Consider the following 20,875-nt stretch of genomic DNA (forward strand, 5'->3'; position numbering starts at 1 on the left):
ATGTTTGCTGCATCGCTCGGTGTCTTGCAAACAGTTTTAGCTGGTTTGGCCACTAGAGATCATGCTTGGCTTCAGAGCAAGCAAAGTGATACAGCTACATGTGCTGCGAGCAGGAGAGTACTCATCTGTGCTGATTTATACTTCTCAGCTTCCTTTCAGGAGGTACAGATTCAGTTAAATGACTGAATGATCTCTGTGTTAAAAGTGTGGGAAAGAAAGTTATTTTTCCTTGGATGGAGCACACTAGGAAGTTACCTCCTGCAAGAGGATGACCAAATATATTGAAGGTACTGTTAAGGTAGTATACCCCAGCTCACTGCGAAGGATTTGGGAAAGTATGTAGTAAACATTAATTTGAAGTGTTTGGAGACGTGGCTAGCTGTCTTCAACAGACTCAGCCTTCCTTGACTTGTCCATCAGAATGTACCACTGCTGCAAAGAGCAGTTTCAAACTCATGCATTTGGCAAAAGCTACTATCTTTCAGCAGTTACTAATGCAAACCCCCTTTGGATCAAAGCTCCACCCCTAGTGAAGAAGTAGAGCTTATTCAGGCTCTGTAGCCACACGCTGTCCTCCTGCAATGGCTCCTCCTCCCCTCCCACCCTTGGGTGGAACCAGAGAAGGGAAAACTTGACAATAGTTAGCAAGCAACAGAGCTTGCAAGAACTATTGCAGCAGCATGTCCAACTAGCCAGGTTAGCAGTTATTCTATCCTTCCCAAGGGTGCCGCTGCTGCTGAGCGCAGGAGAGGATGGTCATAGCCATGGGAGCCAGGAAAAATCTGAAAAGGAATGAGCAGACGAGAGACCTGGCATTCCTTGGGCAGCTTGAAAGAGAGGTGAGGTATCTGAATCAGCGCAAGATGAAATGAGCACTGGCTGCTGCCATGTTGGCAGAACAGAGCTGTTCGCAGGCAGTTGGACAAGTTTGTGGCTGAGCCGGTTTATCCTGTATTGAAGATGGGAAGTTACTTGTCTGCCCCTGCTTACTTCGCTCCCAAGGATCCCTTTCGGTAAGTTTTGCACAGGATTAGCAGTGGATCTTCAAGCTGTCACTTTGCTCCTGTAATGCTATCCTAAGCAGTTAGCGTGTGTGAGGTGCGAAGTCAGGTCTGGTGCTTGTGTGCAGGAAGCAGCTGGCCTCAAAGCAGGGACCTGTCTCGCTTTGAGGAGGAGATTCTTATTACCAGCCTCCCTGGTAAAGGCTCTCAGGTACAAGGGAATGGTACCTGTGTTGCAAGGCAGTGTCTGTGTGTCCTGGGGCGAGCAGACTCCCTTTCAGAGCGACACTATGCGCTGCTTTGCCCCGTGCCCCTGTGCTTTGCTCCACAGCCAGAGGAATGAGATTGCCATGGCTGCTGCTGCTTGCGTCTCTTCCAATGCTGCTTGTGCACAGTACAGGCTGAGGGAGTGCCACATGCTGCTGTAGAGTTCGAGAAGGTGATGTAATCTGCAACAAGGCAGTGTGTAATCTTGTTTAAGAAAGAAATCAAGTACTTTGCAGGTAACTAGGGGCTAGCAGCACACTTCACTTACATGGAAAGGATTCTTGTCCTGTGATATTTTGGTTTGCATTAACAAACATTCTTGGCTCAGTCAAACAAGTAAGGCTTGAGAAAGGTGATAGCTAGAGAGTAAGGCTTTGATTGCATTGCATCTCCATGCAAACTGTTAGTGGGGCTGAGCACAGCCAGGATTGTGACGGATGCTGATGTGCTGATAAGGTGAATGTATGGGGAAAGGCAAGGCTGGCAGTTTCATTGTCTCTGTGCTATCCCCTCTGCTTGTATTTGCTCATTATTGTTGATCCTGTTCCTACACTGTTGTACTGATTTGGGGCTGGTGGGCCTTTTGTTAAAACAATCTATGATAGGAGTAAATACTGCTGTGCAACTGCGAAGCTTCATTAGGCAACCTTCTGAAAAAGCACCCACTTTCAGAAGGAAAGGGAGCAGCCTTTCATTATCTGTAATACATGCAGGGCATCATGCTAAGCCATAGATGCACCTTTACTAAGTGGTATGGAGGTGGTTTTGCATAGTCAGAGTTGAAATACTGCATGGTCTAGTACTTAGTCTGTGTTTTCTAGCATCTGTTCTTGCTTGGCAAACATCTCTTATGTAGCTAGTGCACACGCTTCTGCTAGACCTGGGTGAGAAGCCTCTGGGTTAGCTGCAGGCTGGGATTATGCTTTATTCTGCAGTCTTCTGTCTGCATGACTGTCCTCTTCCCCTCTCTGCTTGTAGAATTGGAACCGCAGCTCTTTCAAGCCTGTCTAGCGTTAACTGATCTAGCCTGACAGTGTGTGGGGGGTGGATTTTATTAATGAGCCCTTCTCAAAGGGATCAGCTCTTCAGTGCCAGGGAAGTCTTTGCTTCCATGAGGGTATTGGCTTTCATTTAGATGTAAAAGAGATGCCACATGGATTGAATCTCCATCTTGCTGAAAACCAAGCTGGTTACCTGTTGTGACCTGATCTTCCTACTACCTGCGAAACCAAGCAGCCATCAAGCACCGATTTGTGAACTCTGTCTGTGTTACAGAGCATCATACAGAGCAGGGCTGAACACTGCGCTCCAGATGCTGCCTGGGGTTCCTGGAGGATGACTATGGAAGGCAGATTAATTTATTCTTGATTACCAAGGATGGGAAGTGAAGACTCATAGTGTATGGGACTGTATAATCAGAATAGAGCTCTACAAATCTGAAAATGGTGGCTGGGTTGCAAGAGGAAACGCATTAAGTATAGCTGTTAGCAGTCCTCCAAGAGATTTGATTACCATGCTTCATTACTTTGTAATAAGAATACCAAATCATTTAGGAAAAGATTAGCCATTCCTAATCTAAAAGAAGAGGAGGAAATCTTCCTTTCTTTTGGTGGTGGTGACTGGCAAAGATTAGCTTGCTTAATACCTCTAGAAGTAATTGTATTCCTGTTTCAGCTGATGTGAACTCCAGCAATGGCAGTGCAGTGATGCCACATGCTCCACTGAGGAGGAAAAAGGAAGGAGTATTAACGCTTGTGTCTTCCGTGATAAAAATCTGACATATCTCTTCAATGAGAGTCTTGTGGAACTAGCATGTGATGCTTTTATCATTTGGGCAAAGACACTGAAACAGCTGAAACAGTTCTTGTAACTATACCTGTGTGCTGTCAGTTCTCAACACCTGACAAATCTAAAGCCTTTTCTAAGTGACAGTGTTTAACGAAGTAGCCAGTTAGACCCATTACTGGCATCTAGCCTCTCTGGGGCTGGTTGCTTTGTTCCTGTTGCCTCACTGCCCAGGGTGGGGTTCTGAGCCTTGAGCTGCAAACTTGTCCTGCCCAGATTTGTTTAATTGCATAGCAAAGAACTGACTGCTTGTTGGCTCCACCCCTCACCTTCATTTCACTGAGGGTGTGTTGCAAATTAGATACCATTGCTTGTTTCCGGATGGAAGCAAAGTAATCAAAGTGCTGTAAGGCTGGAATTGATGAAGAAGTAGGGGAAAGGCAACGGGAGGACAAGTGTACGTGATCCTTTGGAACCTGTCTAAAACAAACTGCAGTTGTGTTGCTTTTGAGGAAACATTAGATTTTCTTAAGGAGAAAAGGGAATTGAAGTTGGAGAGGGGCGAGGAAGGGAAGGTATTGTGCTTAAAAACAAATAAATAAAATAACCCACCTGCTTGGAGAGAACTTAGTCAGAAAGCCAGGTCTCGAAGTCCTGGTAGAGCAGTCCCCAGACTCCAGTATTGCTATCTGCATCCCAAGTGCAGGTCTGGTCACAGCTCCCTGTTTGAAGATGTAATCACTCATGGAGCATGCACTGGTACAGGCATGCACACAGAAGTTGGATAAGTTTGAGGGATCCGATTTGCCCATGCTGAGCCAGATGTTCCTGCCACAGGGTGATAGAAATCTTTGCTGTTAGTCTCCACTTGCTGTTTTCTCCCTCCCACTCACCTACTTGATCATTCAGCGTGGGGTATTTACTGCAAATGAAAGCCAAAGACTAGTGGTTGAAGGCAAAATGCATTGCAATGCCCTCCAGGTCTCTTGCATACCATGAGCAGGGCGTAACCCTGACAGTGCCCCAAGGCTGAGGCTATAATAATGCACGTACCTGGTATCATGATGTTCACTTACTGCTCCCCCTGCTCAGGCAAAATTGGCAGGGCCCGTTGCACGTGCTGGAGTTCTTTCCCGTCACAGGGAGGGGGAAGAACAGGACTGGGAGCTGCTCAGCTGGGAGAACAAACAGTCTAAAGTAGAAGGAGCAGCTTTCCTGAGGGTAGGGTATGGCATTAAATACTTCATGAGGTGTGTTTTCCCCTAACACCATAGGCTACTTACAAGCAGCTTCATCTTGTTCGGCAGTCTCTTGAGATGTTGGAGAACGTCTCTATATTGGAGCACAACCAGCTTCTCATATCACTGTGCTTGTTACAAGCTGGTGGAGTTTACAAGGAATGTCTTTGGCACAAATAAGCTTTTAGAAAGCTTGTGAAAGGTGAGACCAGTAGCAGCCCTCTTAGAAATGAAGCATGTAAGAAGTGTTCCTCCACTGCCACTGGCTGACTTAAGTGCATTTGGTGCTGTGGAGAGAGGCATGCTGCCCGGAGGGCACAGTTCCACCTAAAAACTCCTTCCCACCAGTGCAACGAGTTGCCCTCCAACGTAGTAACTGAGCCAATTGTTGGTGTAGGGGCAGAAGAAACTCCTATCTTTGGGAAAGCACTGTGCTGACAAAGACATTGATCCTGGAGGTGTTCCTTTGAACCAGTTAATGGTTACTAACCTGCCTTAAGTGCTGCGCTCAGAAATGGCCAACACCAGACTAATTTTTCTTGTAAAGTCTGAGAACATGCTGCCCAGGGCTAACGGAATAATCTCTAGTGATGCAATGGCTGAGGGAATGTAGTCCTGTCTGTGCCTTATCTCTCTGTTAAGTCACACCTCTGTGCTGCAGAATTTAAACTCCCTTGCCCAGTATGTCCTGCTGAGGCAGGATTATTTGGTGTTCAGGAAGCCTGAAGATCTGGGTTCTGCTTGTGATTTGCAGAAATGATATCTGCAACAGAATTGCTGCATCTCTTTCCTTGTTTGGGGGCTTGGTTTGTTTCCTTTTTGTAGATAAAGGATGAATAATCGCTTCTTGAAAAGGGAGCTGCTGTTGATGTCTGAGAGGCAGGTGCTCTGGTGCAAGAAGGTTTGAGGCTGTAGAAACACTGACTAGGCAGAAATGTAGCAGAGCCATCTTAGTGCTGGGCGAGCCTGCAACTGGAAACCTGCATACTCCCAGGAAGAGGGAGAAAGGAGTAAAATTTATATGGCATAATTTGTAAACCAGCTGATGTGTTTTAAGAAGTGGATGGGATTTGTTTGAAACTTTGAAAGTTCATCTTTGCCCTTGAATTGGTTGGTACCACCCCTCCTTACAAACCTTGGTGCTAATCTTCAGTTGAAAATGCATTGCCAAGTGGTCAGATTTAGCACGTCAGTGACCAGAACAGCCAGCAGTGAGCTGCTGCTGAATGTGTTTTCTCCATGTAGGAGAGAACATTTTCCATTGAATTTTGACTTGTTGCTAACAGGAACCTTGTTCTTTTGTTTCCTTCAAGGTGCTCTGAATGTCAGGATCCCCTCACGAACTGGTACTATGAGAAAGATGGGAAACTGTACTGCCACAAAGACTACTGGGGGAAGTTTGGGGAATCTTGCCATGGCTGTTCTCTGCTGATGACTGGTCCTGTGATGGTAAGGACTCTGACAGCTCCTTGTCCTTGGCTGGGAGTTGTCCTAGCTATTCAAATATCAAACTGAAAGTAACAGTCTCCTTGCTACTCAGCTTTTGTGTCACAGGTAAACAAAGAGGTTTGTATGTGCGTTGTCTAGATGAAGATTCATTTTGAAGAGGAGTACCTCTTAAAGGAGGGTGCTGTGAGGATGTGAAGCTTATCAACAAAGAGAGCAAGGTGCTGAAACGCACAGATACAAGAAATAGAAGGGTGATTAATGGGACACTTGTTCAGTTTCTGTAGCACAGTGCTTTGGTGTGTCCATGGGGAGGTTTTCCACTGCCCTGCAGTGAAAACCTCTCAGCTTGGGATAAGCAACGGGTTGTGGCTTTGGGGAAGGTTGCCATCCAGGTGCCACCTGGGCTATAGCCAGAGTGGTTTTCTGGCCAATGGTATCCCTAAATGGTGTTAGTCCCATTTGGTTTGAAACACTGAACTCTGTCTGGACAATATGGGGCTCACCTAAATGTTCCACTGTTTGCCCCACAGCCTTGCAAATATTTAACCTTTAAAACTGTTCAGAACGAAACATGGCCATCATTTTCTAGGGCCTAAATAAAAGTAGTATGGTACTCAGTACCGAGACCATTTCTCATTGTCTGCCTGAATCTTTGCAAAGTATCATCAATACGGGAAGTTATTACAAGGAAAATAGAAAAACAGATCTCAATGAATACAAATACTCTTTAAAGGTATTTTGTTGTCTCAGCTTGCCTTATTTTTTTCTGTCAGCTGACTGGTAAGCATATAAATTTGTGCGTTGCCTGTCTGCCAAAAAAAAAGCCCTTTCAGCTTTATTAATTCAGGCGTAGCATTAGTTGTCATGCCAAGAGCAACTGAACAGGAAGGTTTAATATCTTGTTTACTAGTCTGCAGCAAGCTATCAACTATTTTTGATAGTTGAGCAGCTGCCAAATATAACAGAAGTTCCTGGGACACAAGCTTTGCTTTGCGTGTTGACATGTTTGTTTCAGAGAAGTTGTTCAAACAAGGTGCCAAGGATGAGGTTCAGGAAAGGTAGACTGGGCTAATTTAACTCTCCAGTAAAAAGTTGCCACTTGGCTGTGAGATCTGAATGAACAACTTAATGAGAGGAAAGCAGGAGCTGCAGCCGCTGATGGATTTTGGTTCTACTAAGCGCTTCCCCTTTCTGTCTGTAGGTGGCTGGCGAATACAAGTATCACCCCGAGTGCTTTGCTTGCATGAGCTGCAAAGTGATCATTGAAGATGGGGACACTTATGCGCTCGTGCAGCATTCCACTCTCTACTGGTAAGATGGAGCTGAATGCTTTGCCACTGGGAAATTGCATTGTTACCTGCTGTATGTTTAAAGCACATTTAGCTGGCTCCATGTGGTTCAGCTTAATGCCACGCTAAGGAATGCTGGGAAGCTGCCTTTTGTGGGAGGGAGGAAGGAATGGAGTGAGCACAAAAACTATGGATTAGGGTCAATGACAGAACTTAGAAGTGTGAGGTTGGCAGGGAGGGGAAGGACACTGCCATAATGACTTTCTTCACTTCTTTTAGTGGAAAATGCCATAACCAGATTGTGCTGACACCGATGATAGAAAAACACTCCACTGAGTCTCTGCGTGAGCAGTTGCCTTATACATTGACGCTCATCTCCATGCCAGCAGCTACTGATGGCAAGAGAGGTTTCTCCGTATCTGTTGAGGGTGGCTGCTCCAGCTATGCCACTGGTGTCCAAGTGAAGGAGTGAGTATGACAACGCTGTGTGCAAAGCTCATGCCTGTGCAGAGGGAGTGGGTAAATCTTCTGCAGCACTGCTGTTCTGCCAACTGCTTTAACTGATGCGGGGATCGGTCTTGGTGGAACAGGAACATTTGAGAATTGTAACGGACTTTCAAATTTTGCAACTGGACAAATGAAGAGCCCTCCCCAAACCAGCTCAGACCTAAACGCTTACTCTAGTAGAGATTTGTATTTGTAATAGAGATTTTACTTCAAAATACCAATTCAAAACGAAGCATCAGAGATCAAGTATTTTTGATAATTCTGCCTAAAATGACTTTTTTCTCCCCACTATAATTCCCATGTTTAGAGTTAACAGGATGCACATCAGCCCAGATGTCCGAAATGCCATCCACCCTGCAGACCGTATCCTGGAGATTAATGGAGCTCCTATTCGTACACTACAGGTGGAGGAGGTATGTAGAGTTCCGTTATGAAGCCTCCTTCTCATTCGTCTTTCTAGAGCTTTTCCGTCTCTTGGCACTGTTCTCCCACCCTGCGTAGGGTGTGTGTGTACAACCATAGTACTCATGCTAGCAGTACGAACAGACATGAAGACAAACTCTGCTGCCCATCCCAGCTGAAGAGGGAAATATAACAAATGGAAATGCAGTTAGGATGCAGTTATGAATTTGTGGCATTCAGTCACAAAGGAAAATAAGGGAAGTATAGGTAGGGCTGTAGCATCTCAGAGGACAGAGGCTGCGAAGACCCTCCATGTATTACTAGTGAAGTCTGCTGTTCTGATCACTTTAGAGGCAGCTGGTAATAGACAAAGGCTCAGTTGATCCCAGGTGTGAGTTTCCCATTGAAAAAAAAAGTATTTGGTGTCTATATTTACAATTAAATGCTTTGTACAGTTATCAGGTGATGCTGCAAGTGTGTAGTGAGACCACCATTACCTGCACTACACAAAGGTTTTATTTTCTGTTGGTATTGAACAGAACAGTAGGGGCACAACAGCTTTTGCAAAGCTGTTTTCTACAGCATTGTTCAGGATAGAATCTTGAGTAGTTTTCAAACACTTCTCAGAAAAAATAAATATGTTTGGTCTCTTGTAGCTAACCAGAACAGAAGAGACTTTGGATAGCATGAGAAATTTCTGTGTTGTCACAATTTCTTGGCTTGTCTGGTAGACAACTGTGGTGTGTGCAACTAAACCACAACTATGGAGTGATCTCACTGAACAATTTCTGAGGGGTATTCTTCTCTGTCTCCTCTATCTGCTGTTATTCATGTTCCTCCTATCTGCTATCATCCTGTTCTTTGGTTTGGTTGCAGGTGGAGGACTTGATTCGCAAGACAAGCCAGACACTTCAGCTGCTGATAGAGCATGACCCTGTCTCACAGCGCTTAGACAGGCTTCGTTTGGACTCACGGCTTCCCAGCCACATAAAGCCACCCATTTCCCCCCGCTCCATCTCTCCACTGGACATCAAGGAGAACCTGGAAGGAACACTCCGCCGGCGATCCCTCAGGTAAAGACCTGAAAGCACAGCCTCTGACCTTGCTTGCCTTTGCCCTGTGCTACCTGGCTGGGCTGCTCTGTGATTGAAAATGACTGCAGGGACGTGACTAATCTGTGGTATGAGCCATAGTATGAACCATTGGTGAAGCGGTTGAGGAGCTCTACTTTTACTATAAGAAAGATACAGGGTTTTACAGTTAGAAAACAAAATGGCTGGGAAAGAATGTGTCCTCAACGGGAACATGAGTCAGGCCTGGTATTTGGGAAAAATCCTGTCTTCCTAGGCTGGTGTGCTCAGTTGCTCATTCAGTCATTTACCAGTATTTTAATCTTTGTTTAGAAGTAATAAGAGCTGCATCTTCACAGCTTCCTCCTTCTCAGAAGCTCCACCTCTGACTCTGCGTGAAATGTTGTTGGGCAACCCTGGCTTGGAGGCTGCTCTAGGTTTGCAAAGAGCTTACGTGGTGCTGGGAGAGCATCTGGCTTTTGAGATACGAAGAGCACTGAAGCACATCTAGAAACTGGTCTCTTAGGAGTTAATGATGGTATATGTTGACTCATAAAGCTTCCTAGCAACTTCCCTAACCTTCTCATTTCTTTTGCTTTCTAGGCGAAGTAACAGCATTTCTAAGTCTCCTGGCCCCAGTTCTCCGAAGGAACCGCTCCTTCTGAGCCGTGACATCAGTCGCTCTGAATCCCTACGTTCCTCTTCTAGCTGCTCCCAGCAAATCTTTCGGCCCTGCGACCTGATTCATGGAGAAGTACTAGGAAAAGGATTTTTTGGACAAGCAATCAAGGTGAGGGAGCTCCCCAAATATTCATCAGTTACTTTGGTTAAGCAGTGTCTGCATGTCTCAGAAACTTGCCACTGTCCCAGTAGCCTTTCTTTGCTCTGCTGATAGTGGTCAGTCTCAGAACTCACCTGGGTTGCTCAGTGAGATCCATTTCCCTGTTTCCTTCCCTGACCATGAGCATCTCTAGCTACAGATGGTTTTGACGTTGTCCTATTTGAATGTCGACCTTGGCCATACATGATTATCTCCTGAGTTAGAGTGCCTGTGTCACAGCAATCACCTGGGTTGGGAGGGAGAATGGGGAAGAAGTTACGCTTGCTTTTATAAAAATATTTGTGAAGAGGAGATGCTGAATGAGGAGTTAAACACATTCTCACCCACCATTAGTGTGGCATACCCAAGGGTTTGCGAGGCTGATGTAGTGAACTCTGAACCCCCAGCAGAGCCTAAATGTGGTGGTAGCTGTCAGGTCTTGCATGTCTCTCATAGTTAAAATCTCCATTAATAGCAGTTCTGCTCTCTTGCATTTAAGCTCTCTGATCTTGACTAGGGGTGCTCAGGAGCTCTTCTCCTAGCATCCCTGAAAGCATCAGGAGGCAGCTGTCTCTGCGTTACCAAAGGTGCTGTGAGCTCCTCAGTACTTAGATTGCTATTCACCATGTTATGGGACTTTTCTCCTTATACCTTGTTCATCTCATGCTTCCACGGATGGTGGTGAGCCAGTACTACAAACCCAATGCTTTTGATCTATACTAATGAGCATATTTCTCTTCTCCTCTGCTCATAGACAAATAACAGGTCCAGGTAAGCAGAACCCTTCCTCTGTCGCATGCTTTTGTCATCTGCGTCCCCACAGTTAATGGCACAAAGGCATTTCTTTTCTGCTCAAATTACCTGATAGCCATCCTGGTGCATGCTCTGGAAATTAAAATTGCCCTCTTAGAGTTTCATGATGACACTTGTTTCAGTTCTGCTGGTATGTCAGCTTAAGAATTCCACTTAGCCTTGTCTTGTCTTTGTCTTTTCACTTCCCTTTATCTTTGGGTATTAGATATTCCTGGCTTTCATGTCCCTGGCTGAAATGTGTAGTGTTCCCTGGCTCGCTACTTACATATGGATGCTTGATTTCAGATGGGAGCAGAAGAATATTGTACTCCTGCTTCTGTTGTGTTATTGTTATTCCATAAATTGTATTCTACTTGTATCAGCCTTACTATGTCCAATGGTTCCAAACAACTCTTGTGCCACAGAGTTTGCAAGAGCTCACAAGCTTTCTAAATCCTGTAACTGGTCTTGTGTTCTGGGTTACAGTTCTGGAGGTTTTCTGAAAGGCTTTTTATTTTAAAAGGTATGATTGCAAAAAAAGTGATAACTTCCTTGAGTTTCAGATGGAATGTTTTTGGTGTAACAAGTACTGTGTCCGGTCAGAACAGTCTCCTTCTGTTCCTAGAGAAAAGGCGGTTGTTTAGTTACCTGGAGATCTTAGGGAGACTGAGCTGTCCAAGCAAAGCAACTGAAGGGGCAGAGGATTTCCAGTAAAACCTGCTCATCAGAATTTGGCCCCTTTCTATTTATTCCTGCACCTCATGCACATAAGGCAGAGCTGATTAAAAGAAACCTCTAGAACACAGCAAAATGTTAGAAACTAGTTGGATACGGGCAGCTCTTGAGGTATTTGAAATGCTTTCAATGTCAAGAGCCAGGAAATGTGTTGCCAAATATTTATTGTGTGGATTTCTGGGTTTGCCACCATATTGGGATGTTCCTTGCAGGTAGCAATACACTGTACCCAAGGAGCATGGTGAAACAACTGCTTCCCGCCTTAACTGAATACACTGTGCATCCTAGTTCTTGCACGACTAAATTTGATAAGCTCATTAGAAATGAGTGAGCTTCAGAGTCACCATTAACACCAAAGCATGTGGTAATGTATTTTTGCATTGCTGGGTTTCATTTCTGATGCAAATGAACATTGGTTCCTTTCTGATACAAATGTAGCTGCTAGGACCTGTGTACAAAATGTAAGCATCATGCTGGGCAAGTGCTTTCCCTAAAGGAACTTGAGACACGCACAAGTATGGAACTGATTCCTTCAGAGGTTTTGACAGCTCAACCTTATGCTGCCTAAAGTGGAGACTTCAGCTCTGGTTCTTGGGATGCTGTTGGTCTCTTGGTATGACCCTCTGTCAGCTTTAGGAGATTTCTGTTTCTCTTACAGAATCTCTGCTGAATTCTGAAAGGAGAAATTTTATGCTGTTTTCTGCAGATCCCTGGGCTCTTGAGTTTTCTCCTCTGTATATCCTTCTCCAGATAGAAGGGGAATATTACCTTCTCTTTCAGAAGAGTTGCAAGAGCTTTGGAGCTATGTATTCTTGAACCTTGCCTGTAGTTGTGGTGTCTGTTTCCACCAGGTGACTCACAAAGCAACGGGAAAGGTGATGGTGATGAAGGAGCTGATTCGCTGTGATGAGGAAACACAGAAGACTTTTTTGACAGAGGTAGGAGCAAGATTTCCAAAAATTACCAAGCCAGTAGTATGGCGGCACTCTCTTCCATCTCCCCCAGTGAGAAAGCGATCATGCCAGCAGACTGGCAGGAATTGAGGTGCTAAGGAGGGAGACATTACACTGGGGAAAGCCTGACACCAGCTGAACGTTTGCTGCAGTGAAGTGTGACTTGCTTAAACTGAGCAGTAGGCATGACTTCAGCTCCCAGTTCATTAATTTTTCAATGATAAAAAGTGGTCTGAGTCTGAAGCAAATAGAGCTGTGCAAATACATAAAGGATTTATCCCCTGAGCCTTGTGCACAAATACAAGTGATGAGGGCCAATATCCGTAAGATGTTTAAGACTCCTGCTGTATTTAAACTAAACTTTTTTCTTGGTAGCTGCCTACCATGTTTTTCAAAGTCTGATTTAGCTTAAAAGCAGGCAGCTCCCTAAACAGCTGACACTGCTGTTCTGATCCTGGCATGCACAATATGGAACAGATAGCTGCCCTGGAGAACTCTCATCTCTCTTAAAAGTTAACCAAACCCAAGGATGCTCTCCTTAAAGACTAAGATCAGATTAATCACACAGTGTGGAAATGAAGAGGCAACATGTAATTGACTGCTTTAAGATTAGGGTTTGAGTGTACTCTGTGGGGCCTGGAGGTGACTTCCAGGATGGGAGCGCTGTCCTCTGCTGGGGCAGGAGCAGTACAAATATCACTGCAGACAGAATTTGCCAGGACTTGTTCCATTCTGCACTTTGGGGTGGGATGTCTGCTTCCCAGGTGAAAGTGATGCGCAGCTTGGATCATCCCAACGTGCTGAAGTTCATCGGTGTACTGTACAAGGACAAGAAGCTAAATCTCCTCACTGAGTACATCGAGGGTGGCACCCTGAAGGACTTCCTCCGCAATGCGGTGAGTATGTGCTGAGGAGAAGCCTAGTAGACCTTCATTGTGGAACAAGGTTGACAGTGTGCTGTGGTTGTGCCAACCTTACAATGTTTGTTGGTAGTCTTTTGTTTTGGAGCTGTGTGGAAAAGCTTTTTCTTAGCTTTGGGTGGCTTGGAGCAGGAAGTGCCTTCTTCCTGGGGCTATATCATCTTTCTCTGACTGCTGTAGGGGTCCCTGTTGAGGAAGAATTGCTGTCACCAGCTGGCTGGTAAGGTAGACCCTGACTGAGGACTTGTCTTTCAGGACCCGTTTCCCTGGCAGCAGAAGGTCAGCTTTGCCAAAGGAATTGCTTCTGGAATGGTGAGTCAGACGGTTCCTGCATCACTGAGCAAACCTCCAGGGTGAGGGTTAGCAGCTTCAGCAGTGTGGTTTATAAAGGGTTGTGGATCCTGCGTGACTACTATCAAATAGTTGTTGAGGCCTGTAAATGTAAAGGGACATGCTTGCTTGGAAATCCCTAACAATGACTTCTCTCTCTCTATTCCAGGCTTACTTGCACTCCATGTGCATTATTCACAGAGACCTGAATTCACACAATTGCCTAATTAAGTTGGTGAGCTATACCTCTGTTCTCCACAGCTTGCTGTTCCCTTCCTTGTCATCTTCCTACCCTGGTTTTCTCCACATGATGTTGAGTTCAGAGCCCCATCTTGTCAGGTTGGGACTGATTTCAGAGAGGCTTTAGTGCCCTAAACAAGGGAACTTCATCTTCACATGGGATTTCCCAGATTGATCTTGCTTTTACCGTTTCTTCATTCTGTTCTCTTCCCCCCCTTTCCTGTGGTAGCATCTATTAACAGTTACATTATAAGAGTTAGTACATCTGAACTATGAAATGTACAGCTCTACAGCTGCTTCTGTTCCTGTAGTCTTGAAGCTCTTGCTGACTGTTTTATTACTGCTCAGGACTCAGACAAGTGTGCAGGTGTGTGCATGTGTGTGCACTCTCTTTTGAACTGCTTTTAGGTCACAAGATTTTTTTGTAGCTTCATTTGCTCAAGCCCTTTTTCACTTGACTGGAATATGAGATGAGTATCTAGGCTTCAAGTGATCCAGGATGAAAGGCTCAGTTAATTTCTGGCCAGGTAGAATAGGACGGTCTGAAAAGAAAGGTCCAAGTTTGCCCCAGCAAGTGTAGCAAAGTTAATGGGATTCATGCTAGCGACCACACAAGGAAAAAGTAATGAGAGGAAATGATAGGTTGGAATTGTGAATTTGGTGTCATACACCTGTCTAGACAGCTTGCTACACTCATCTGGATGCAGGAAACCTTGCTAGCAGCCCTTACAGTGTAGTTGACAGTGAACAGGAATTGCAGCCTCCTTGCGCCTGAAAGAAGTTGAGGAGAATCAGTGGCTTAATCTAAATCCCTTGTATAGGATAAGACGGTGGTGGTGGCTGACTTTGGTCTGTCTCGGCTAATTGTGGAGGAAAGAAAAAAGCCCACTCTGGAGAAACCATCTGCCAAGAAACGAACCCTGCGGAAGAGTGACAGGAAGAAGCGCTACACGGTGGTTGGCAACCCATACTGGATGGCCCCAGAAATGCTAAATGGTAAGATACTGATAGCAAGGTACAGGCAAGGAGCCAGCCTGTGTCAAGGTATAGGGATGATAGGATTACTGAAAGCTCCCAGCCCCTAGTAACAATCAAACCTATTAGAGCCTATGGTTTTAGACCTGCTAATACACAAGCTTATTTATACACACAGGTATCCTAGCTGCACTTCTTTTGCAGTACCTGCCTTGATAAGCCCTTGTACCATCAGAGGTAACGTTTCTGGCAGATAGCAGGATTCTTCAGAAGGGCAGCAGAGCTAAACTTGCTACAGTCCAGTATCAGGGAAGATAGAAGAGGCCTGAAACAAATCTGAACCCGAGAATAATTTCTGTTAGAGTCACTTGCTTTGTAGCTGCCCCTTGAACTGGGAGTCATTAAACTCCAGGATGAGGCTTATGTGTGTGGTTGCGTAGATCCAGGGAAAAGCCATCTGCTGCCAGCTTTGCTGAAATCTTGGGACTGAGGTGAGGGTGGGGGTTGCCCAAGTGCAGGGAACCGTGTTTGTTTGTTTTTTGGCATATAGCCCACAGTTGCATTAAGGATGAACTATGTCCCTTAGGGGAAAAAAAATGTCCCTGCAGGAGCTGAGGTAAAGGTGAAATACAATGGATACCATGTCCTCCCAATGAGCAGGTCTGTCTGGCCAGGCTGAGCAGTTGGGCTGCCTACATGATCAGTATTGCCTGACGTAGTCCATTGGAGAAGGGAGGACTTGGCTCTTCTCCCCAATATTCAACAGTTCTTCACGTTACCTTCTTGGGTACTCTCCTGTTTTCCTCCTCTCAAGGCCTACAGGCCCGTCTGAGTCTGAGGCTGCTTCTCAGAGGCTGTCTCAGACCTGGCATTTGTCAGGAGAATAGCAAGAATGCAGTCTGACATCACCTCTACAAAAAAGGCTGTTTACCGGATATTGGCTTGGGAGGGGTGTGTCTGTACTCACAGAATGGCATGCTGGAGCCAGTCTATGTTCCCAGATTCTAAGCGCTGCTGGTACGTAATTTATTACCTCTGCAGTCACTGCAGCAGGGACTCGCTGCTGGGGAAGCTGAACACTGACTTACTGCTGTGTAGAGAGGCACTAAAACAGCAGTCAATGGAAATGGGCTTTCTATAGTCATCCTTAGCATTTGCTTTGACCTCTGATATGTGAGGCTTCCCTGCGTTGTCCTTTTCTTCTCCAGCAGAAGAAAGAAGCAGAGTTTAAAATAAGTGGAGGTGATGTATACCAGCTGCATCTTCCTATACATGTCTTGGGGCAACTGACCCTACTCAGATTTAAACCTTGCTTTGTATCCTGTTTGTAGGGCCCTCCAGGGAATAGGCTTTGTTAAGCTTTGGAGGCCAAGCCCAAGACAGATGCTGGCAGCTCCTGGAATAGATGGGTGGGGAATTGTCTGTCACAATGCTGAATGCCTTATGTTTCCTGCAGGACAGAGCTATGATGAGACAGTGGACATCTTTTCATTTGGGATTGTTCTTTGTGAGGTAAGTCCAGGACATTACGTGGCATCTTCAGTGGACTTTTCCATTGCTATCTCCTTCCACACGTTGTATCAGACAGTTCCCTGTGGCTGAGTATGCAGCCTGTGACAGCGCAGTGAATTAGGCAGGGAGTACAAAGCTTACCCTGCATCCATTCTCTGTCAGGTTCTGATTGAGCCCTGGTATCCATTTTGCTGGAAGAGATGTTCCCCAAAACTGTGATTTATTTATTCATATTGCCTCAATAAAAGAACAGTCAGCTGTATAATCTCAGTAAATTCAGGGCCTCCACTGTGGATGGCATATGTTTTCAAAGAAGAGGAAACTGAAACTTCTTTGCAGGTGGATTAATGAAGCATGCACCCTGAAGTCTGCTGGCTTAGCATATCTCAAGTCAGTGCACGTTCTTACTATTATATTGGGCTTTTCTGTCTGCAGAGCAGAGAGCACCACTTAAGCTGCAAGGTATTTTCAGTTTTAAAAGACAGTGGAAGTACAGATGAAAGCTGGGGTGTTATGTGTACTGGGAACACAGCACTTACAGGAACACCAGGAGAGACCAGCACAGTTTCATCTTCAGTGTTTGGATGAAGGGGACAGAAGATAACTGTGCATAAATCTTTGTGGCCTCATCTGGAGCTCTGTCTGTACTGGGTCCTCATTTTGGAGAATGTTGTGGTTATGACCGATAGTTTTAGGAATGTGAAAAATCTGTTTGTGGAACTAAAACTATTGTTTTATCTAGAGAAAAAAAGAAAAGACAAAGGGGGTGGTAGCATACGAACATTTCACTTGTTACCAAAATCAAGATGCTTTAAAAAAAAACAAAAGATAAGGAAGTAACCCTGCCAAAATACATAATGGGCATCCACTAACTAGTTACAGGATGTGGTTGTACTGCTGAATTTATTGGCAGAGAAAAGCATAAGTAGTTATAAATAACACCCTTTCTGTGATACCTGATGAGGCTTTATACCTAATACTCTTCCCATATGAGAGTTTGTATTGACATTGGCCTCCTTTGGACCCAGATCACCCTACAGCTCTCTGCAATGGGTATGTTTCCTCTTAGTGTACTTTGAGTCCCCTAGCACTGGAGGTGGTGAGCGTACCTCAGTGGCGAGAACTGGGACTTCGAGTGCTGGGGCAGGGCTTCTTGTTCCACCCATCCCTTTCCTCTACTGGCTCTTGTCTGCAACCTCCTAGGCATTGGTTACGGTTGTTCTTTCTATTCCCTACCCTCTGGGTGTGGGTGGGTTGAATTTGCCAGTAACTGAGCAGCTCAGAATTTGTTGTGCTGTTGCAATTACAGCACTTCCTAGATCAAGTTCCGTATGACAAAGGAGCTTTGCTGGTGGTGATATAAGATTGTGTGGGAGAGGAGAGATGGGACGGGATGCAGGTTGTATTTGTTACCTGTGACCAGGAGGGCTGCATCATCCCCCAGCACCATACATCAGAGTGAAACACTGTTGAGCTCTTTGGGACGTGCATGTTGTCCTATCCAGCAGAAAAACCCTGGGGAGAAACAAGAGGTGTCTGGGCCTTCCTCTACAACAGTGACCATGTGCTAGGTCTTGTAAAAGTTTCACCTGAAATTTGCCTGTATGCAGTGCCTTGCTTATTCCTGTGTGCAACTAGTCCCGTTGGAGAGGAGGAACAGCATTTCTGCTCTTTCTCTTCCAATCTAAAACTTTGAAGGATTCCCTGCCTAATGTTGGAGTTCTCTGCTTGTTAACGCTCTAGGACTGTTACTGTTCTTAAGCATACCTCTCATTTCTCCCTAGATCATAGGCCAGGTTTATGCTGACCCGGACTGTCTCCCACGCACACTGGATTTTGGCCTTAATGTTAAGCTGTTTTGGGAAAAGTTTGTTCCTGCTGACTGTCCTCCAGCCTTTTTCCCTCTGGCTGCCATTTGCTGCAGACTGGAACCAGAGAGCAGGTAGGTTTGGTGTTGGGAGCACCCCCCTTAGTAAGCCTGGAGGATGTTCCACCCTTGGTGGAAGGATTGCTCTGCACAGCAGAGGAGGGGGGAATTATATTTGGGCAACTGGCCCAGCTATTCCACATGCTGTTCTGCTTTATCTTCCCCACTCACATTTCCTCACTGCTGCTTCTAGGCCCCCTTTTTCCAAGCTGGAAGATTCTTTCGAAGCTCTCTCTCTCTACCTGGGAGAACTTGCCATCCCCCTCCCGTCTGAGCTGGAAGAGCTGGACCACAACGTGAGTGTGCAGTATGGACTGAACCGTGACAAGCTCCCTGAAAACACAACCTAGTCAGGTTGTCCTGCTGCCTGCACCACTTCTGTTGGAGTCGAGTGACGGGGAGGGAGATGCACTTCAGCCACTTCCAGGGCATTAAAGGGGCACCGTGCTGTGCATTCGCTGCATTGCCTCTCTCTCCCCACCCAACCCTCCTCCTCTTGGACACCCTGATTCATTGTGGATTTCTGGCATGTTTCAGAAGCAAAAAGGACTGTTTCCTGCCAACTGCACCTATGAAAGCTGCTCAACACTATTTTTCTGGCTTGAGAAATGTTTCTCTGGCCTTTTCAGGCTTCTTTACTGTGGTGCCTTAGAACTTGGCTGCAAGCTGTGAAACCACCCTGGCCTGTCCGCCAGGGAGGGAATTGCTATAGGAAACTCTCCTGGGTGAGGACCAGCACTTCTGGAACTTCTGGAACTCCTTCCACTGACTACCCTGCTCAGAAAGTTGGGGAAATTGGACATCTGGCAAAAGGCCCCACCAGGACTGTGTGTGTGTGTGTGTGTGTATGTTTGTGCATGTGTTTTCCATAACAGCCTGTTGAAATTTTGGCCTCCAGTGTCCAGGGAGTGAAAAAGCCTAGGAACTGGGCAACTCTCATGGGGAAACGTGTATGCATTTTTGTTTTGGTTTTGTTTTGGTTTTGTTGGTTTTTTCTTCCTCTCTCTCTGAATACCTCCAAAAGCCTGAAACACTAAGACTGAGCTCTGCTTGCCCCTCCTGATATTGACCCAGGCAGGCAGCAGATGAGCCACTTGAACATCTTCAGACCCTGAGCCTGCACAGCAAGTCTTGCCTGCCCAAGGACCTTAACCTATGTGAGATTATTTGAACCTGAATGTGTAGAACTGCACTAGGCACTGGCTGAGGTCATCCATGGAGAGATGAAGCTGCTGGAGTGCTCGGCCTGTGGACATGAGGTCACAGAAAGGGTGGCAGAAGGTGCTCTTCAGGAAGCTGAAGGTCTGAAGTGGCTCAGGCTTTGTGCATGAGACATGCCCAAGGCTACTTCAAGGATGGACTTACTGGTAAACAGAAAAGTGATGGAGACTGTCCCATCCAGTCAGGAGTGGCAGCTGGAGAACTAATAATTCAGTTGCCATTACCTCATCTTTCCCTGCAGGCTGTGCAAGTTGCTCCGTTTGAAGGTCGTCTTGCAGCTGCTGTTGTAGCCCCTGAGCTGATTGTCCAAGCAGAAACTTTCTTCAAGGTCATTCCCTGCTTTGGGGGAGAAAAAAGGGCTTGGAGTCACTGGGAGGGGGGTGGGGGTTGTTTTCTTCCAGCACTTCTTCAGCTGAAGGAGAAGGAAGCAAGCTACTGTCTCAGTAGCTCATGTGGTTGTCAGAACCGAACAAAAAGCTGGCTCAAGTCCTGCTCTTAAGTTCTACGAACCTCTTGGTTTAACTGGATTTTTAGTGTGCTTTCTCCTTGTGTCCCCCCATCCCTCTCAGTGCTGAATGGTGGGAAATGGGTGTTCAGTTACTTTGATTTCCACCATTTACCCATGAGTTCAAAGTGTCGTGTAAAATGACATGGGACCAGTCATCACCTGACAAAATGTGCGTGGGGGCGGGGGGTTAGTCTGTGTAATGGTGTTTTTAGAAACACGGGGAATGGCTTGTGCTGTGAGTCAGTGAAGGAGCCTCTCTAAACTGGGTCCAGTGGATTCAGTCAGGATTGTCAATAGGATTCCCCACCTCCCCCCTTAGGCTGGTTTGTGAGGGGACCTCTGAAGGGGGGGTCCTGGGTCATGTGTGGGTGGGGTTTATGAACTGTGATTTGCACAGCTCCATGATCTAACTAAATTAAAAAACAGTAAACGTATGCTGTGGAAACAGGATTGTGTCGTCTGTGTGGTGCATAAAATAGCGAGCTATAACTTGCTTCTGTTTTTTGTCACAAAATCTAAGAACTTGCTTTATTGAGCCAGAGGGCTCTACCACACACAGGACGACTGAGATACAGTGTAAGTGTGCTATAGTACTAGTCACCTGGAGCGGTGGAAAGGGAAGAAGGTGACGTTGTTGTTGTTCAAGAGTTGACACAGGGCAGCAGAACATGGAGCCTCTCCCTCTCTTCCTTTTCTGAATTAGGGATAAAAACACAGCCCATTCTTGGAAACATCACATTCTGAAATATGTAGTTCAAGAGGCAGCTGTTGATGCCAGGACAGAAGGAAAATGCTAGCTACGTCAGTGCCTCCTATAACCTGCTGCGATCTGTCTCCATCATACTTTCCAGTCCAAGGCCCCAAGGGATGGAGCTGCTGCTGAGTGGCACCAAAGCACAACTGACCTGCGTCACTGCAGGAAGGGACTGTAACT

General features: G+C 45.9%; 1 protein-coding gene across 2 annotated transcripts in view; it reads left to right on the plus strand.

Moving 5' to 3' along the window:
• The window catches only part of LIMK2 (LIM domain kinase 2), a 30,388-nt gene extending 9,997 nt beyond the window's left edge, over positions 1-20,391 (plus strand). Inside the window, exons 1-15 of one of the 2 annotated variants that reach the window (XM_035556546.1) lie at positions 654-1,013; positions 5,605-5,740; positions 6,942-7,051; positions 7,309-7,497; positions 7,844-7,949; positions 8,815-9,011; positions 9,612-9,798; positions 12,207-12,293; positions 13,073-13,204; positions 13,484-13,540; positions 13,728-13,793; positions 14,620-14,794; positions 16,230-16,285; positions 18,070-18,227; positions 18,406-20,391. In XM_035556546.1, coding sequence (XP_035412439.1) covers positions 961-1,013; positions 5,605-5,740; positions 6,942-7,051; positions 7,309-7,497; positions 7,844-7,949; positions 8,815-9,011; positions 9,612-9,798; positions 12,207-12,293; positions 13,073-13,204; positions 13,484-13,540; positions 13,728-13,793; positions 14,620-14,794; positions 16,230-16,285; positions 18,070-18,227; positions 18,406-18,562 — 1,866 coding nt within the window. In that variant the 5' untranslated portion in view covers positions 654-960 and the 3' untranslated portion in view covers positions 18,563-20,391. Of the gene's footprint in view, positions 1-653; positions 1,014-5,604; positions 5,741-6,941; positions 7,052-7,308; positions 7,498-7,843; positions 7,950-8,814; positions 9,012-9,611; positions 9,799-12,206; positions 12,294-13,072; positions 13,205-13,483; positions 13,541-13,727; positions 13,794-14,619; positions 14,795-16,229; positions 16,286-18,069; positions 18,228-18,405 lie in introns of those variants that run through there. The other variant, XM_050714182.1, reaches the window with a different exon arrangement.
• The last annotated feature ends 484 nt before the right edge of the window (positions 20,392-20,875 follow it).

Source organism: Cygnus atratus, chromosome 17 (genome assembly GCF_013377495.2).
Source record: "Cygnus atratus isolate AKBS03 ecotype Queensland, Australia chromosome 17, CAtr_DNAZoo_HiC_assembly, whole genome shotgun sequence".
Classification (NCBI taxonomy): Eukaryota; Metazoa; Chordata; class Aves; order Anseriformes; family Anatidae; genus Cygnus; species Cygnus atratus.